A 3,349-nucleotide genomic window follows, 5' to 3' on the forward strand; every position below is an offset into this window, starting at 1 on the left:
AAGGTTAAAAAGTCGCTCGTAAATTTGTAAAATGTATGTCTTATTAAACACGTACGGGAATGGATGTGGAAATTAAATGTTAAAAAAATATAACAGTACAACCGTACTTACTGAGAGTTTTTACAATCTAAAACGGTCGAAAGTTCAAGTAAACTTTAAAACAAGACCAAAAAAAAAATGAAAGTAAAGAAAAGAATAGAAAAAAAAAGAAGAGAGAGAGAGAGAGAGAGAGAGAGAGAGAGAGAGAGAGAGAGAGAGAGAGAGAGAGAAGAATATAAACAGAAACAAATATCTTTCATGGGTTAAAAGATAACAATAAAATAATGAGTTCAGAAACTACAACATGGATCTATGTACGCATCAAATAATGGCAAGAAAATAGCACTGTAGAAACAAATATTATGGTAACATCAACTTCAAATTCATTATTCGTATGTGATCAAAGTTAAAGTGTCAATCAGTTCGATATACTCGTACATTCTATGAAAATCATCGATTTGAAGCAGAATATCTACTGACGTTTTGTTGAAAAGATTGTCTTAAACGCAATCGATATTATACATGCAATATTTATTTTCCAACGAGATCATTTGAAATAGTAAATCAGAATATAATCAAATTAAGTATTCTAAATGAATTATAATTTTTTTTTAAAACACGATGGAGGGGAGAAACAGTAATTTCCATAATGCTCGTAAGATTTTATTAAAAACATTTTAGATTTTCTACCAGGCATATAATGGACAAGTCCTATATTCAGCCTTAAATAAGATAAGATAAGAAAATGTTTATCTTATTGTCTTTAAAAAATTGATGAGTCTTCATCACAACCATTTAGATTTTTCATTAAAAGACTCCGCATCAAATTAAAAATTCTATAATTCTATCATGATGTAATATCAGTTTCTTCTTTCGGAGACATGACAGCAATGACTGAACAAGAAGAATATTTTTTAATAACTTCAAACCTGTTCATCACACTATATCCAATTCAATCAAATTAATACTATTGTCTAAATAGGACACTTTAACGAATTAATTTAGAACACTCCCAAATCAGCTGTGATATTCTTATTATCTGTGAAGATTCTTCCAGAGAAAAAAATTGATATAACCTATCGACTTTTAAAGTCAACTAGCAGGTATAGAAATTTTGTTGTTTTCGGATAAGAGCATCATCCTCAAATCGGGAGATATTGAGCTTTTCACACGACCGATAAGACGGTCCCTGCTCTCTTTAGAAAACACTCTTTTGTTACTGCTAGTCACACCCGAATTGCTGAGATAATCTCTGAAATCTGTTAAAAGTTTATAACTATCCTTTCTATCGGAGCACGCTGTTATAACATTGGGTCGTAGATTCAAGGGAGATAACGTGGCTCCATCCTGCTGCCGGAAGTCTCCCTCAAGTGTGTTGAACTGCACATGAAGACCGCCATTTCTCTTGTCCAGTTTCTTCGAACTACCTAGACTCTCTCCCAGGTCAATGCTTATGTTTGGCACATCATGAAAACCGCCACGTCTCAAAGGAGGAGATTCCAATTCTGTGAGATCACTGGAAGATGGAAGTGTCATTGCATCGGAGTAAAAGCTCTCCACTTCATCATTCTCGTTTCTAGAATATGACTTGTTGAAGCTCTCTCCTTCAAGTCTCCCGCTACCAGTCAACATTTTTCTTGTTGTAACTGTGTCCTTACTCTCCACGCCTTCATTTTCTTCGGATGTCACCGATCCCCTCGCGGATTTAAATGGTTGAATTTGCTCTGATGAAGACAATGTCGAATAATAATCGTAAGATGAAGATATTACATTGGAATCTGTTTCGTCCGCCAAGCTCCCGGAAATACCGCTCACCTGTCGCACCAAACCCTGCTTTTCTCCAGCGCTTCTGCATCTGGAAGGACCTGAAGACTTCACGCCTCTCCTAATTTTATGTGGCGATGAGGCTTTTCTAGGACTCTTTCTCATCACGGAGGACACAATTGGAGCGCTCCGCGTTTTTCTCTTTTGCACAAGCGAACCCCCTTGGGATTTAGATTTTCGGGCTGGTTGAGATTTCAGATCTCTTTTCAAATTTAGTTTAAGAGATTTTGATAACTCTTCAGCATCATCTATATCATCATTATCGTCCTCGAGCCCATTCTCCTTTTCCTCCACCTCGCTTTCATCTTCTTCTTCTTTCTTGTCTTCTTCCATATAGTTCTTTATCTCTACTTCAACAAACTGTTCTTCAAGATCTCTTGATTCTTGGATGCTTTCAAGTAAAGAGATGGTTCCAATCTGACCAACGCCAACAATTTTCGGTCTTGAATGTTCCATGTAAGGAACCGGAACGTCTTCTTTCGAAATCTCGTTTGAAGTTTGATTTCCTTTGGGCTCACATTTACTACCTAGACTGCTTTGCATTTTCGCCTGCGGCTGCAGGACCTTTCTTCCTTGGTTCACATTTTCACTTCCTTTGGCGGAAAGACCAAGTGCTGATGATTGCTTTCCTTCAACTGTCTGGTTGATTGCTGGGTTATCACTGAGATATTTGGAATGGAAAAACTCAAGGTCGACTTTCGGTTTAGTTGCTTCTTTCCTACTTTCCTGTTGTCCTTCATATTTCGTTTCGTTTCTATCATTTTTGTCCTTCAATGATTTAAAGTCAAAGTTTGGAGCGGTGGAGGTTTGTTTCTTATCTCCAGATTTTGCACTTTTTGTGGTCGAGGTTGCAGGGAGAACGGATTTGGGGGTGTGTCTGATGATATAATCAGGATGGAGATACTGCACTGGTTCCATGGCGGTTTGTTCCATCTTCGTGTACAACTTTCCATGTTCGGTGTTAGGACGGGCTTGTGACGTTATTATTACGTGAGTGCCTGGACGGTTGGTGACTTTCTGCCATCCGCGGTATCTGTCACGAAGAATAAAGGAAATACATAGATTGTACATTATGTTGAATGTCTAAAAAATGTTATTTATTCGTTACCCACGAAAACTTGGAAACTGTTGTTTAATTTTCAAGCTCATCATTTTCAGTGATTGGTTTAAGAGCGTCATACTTTTTGAAATAAGAACAGAAATATTATGATGATGATAATGATGATTATTATGAAGATGATGATGGTGATGGTGCTCTAAATCATCATCATCATCATCATCATTTTCATCTCCATTATCATTATCATCATTATCATTCATTATAATGATTATGGTGGTGGTGGTGATGATAGTGGTGGTGGTAGTAGTGGTGGTGGGGGTCATAATGATTTTACTAACCTGGCATCACAACTCTTGTCATGGGATTGTTTAGCAGCGGCCTTGGGATAGGCCAAATTGTTGACTATCTTGGAGGTCCAGTGAAGTG

At 37.2% G+C, this 3,349-nt stretch overlaps 1 protein-coding gene across 1 annotated transcript in view; it reads right to left on the reverse strand.

The window, feature by feature from the left end:
• Nucleotides 1-686: 686 nt before the first annotated feature.
• The window catches only part of LOC144978706 (uncharacterized), a 66,870-nt gene continuing 64,207 nt past the window's right edge, over nucleotides 687-3,349 (reverse strand). Inside the window, exons 13-14 of the mRNA XM_078925126.1 lie at nucleotides 3,262-3,349; nucleotides 687-2,896 (exon numbers count right to left, since the gene is read on the reverse strand). The exon at nucleotides 3,262-3,349 is cut by the window's right edge and continues 33 nt beyond it. Of these exons, the coding sequence (XP_078781252.1) occupies nucleotides 1,132-2,896; nucleotides 3,262-3,349 (1,853 nt within the window). The 3' untranslated portion in view covers nucleotides 687-1,131. The remainder of the gene's footprint in view (nucleotides 2,897-3,261) is intronic.

Source organism: Berghia stephanieae, chromosome 8 (genome assembly GCF_034508935.2).
Source record: "Berghia stephanieae isolate SIO BIC M18660-M18661 chromosome 8, UCSD_Bste_1.3, whole genome shotgun sequence".
Taxonomy (NCBI): domain Eukaryota; kingdom Metazoa; phylum Mollusca; class Gastropoda; order Nudibranchia; family Aeolidiidae; genus Berghia; species Berghia stephanieae.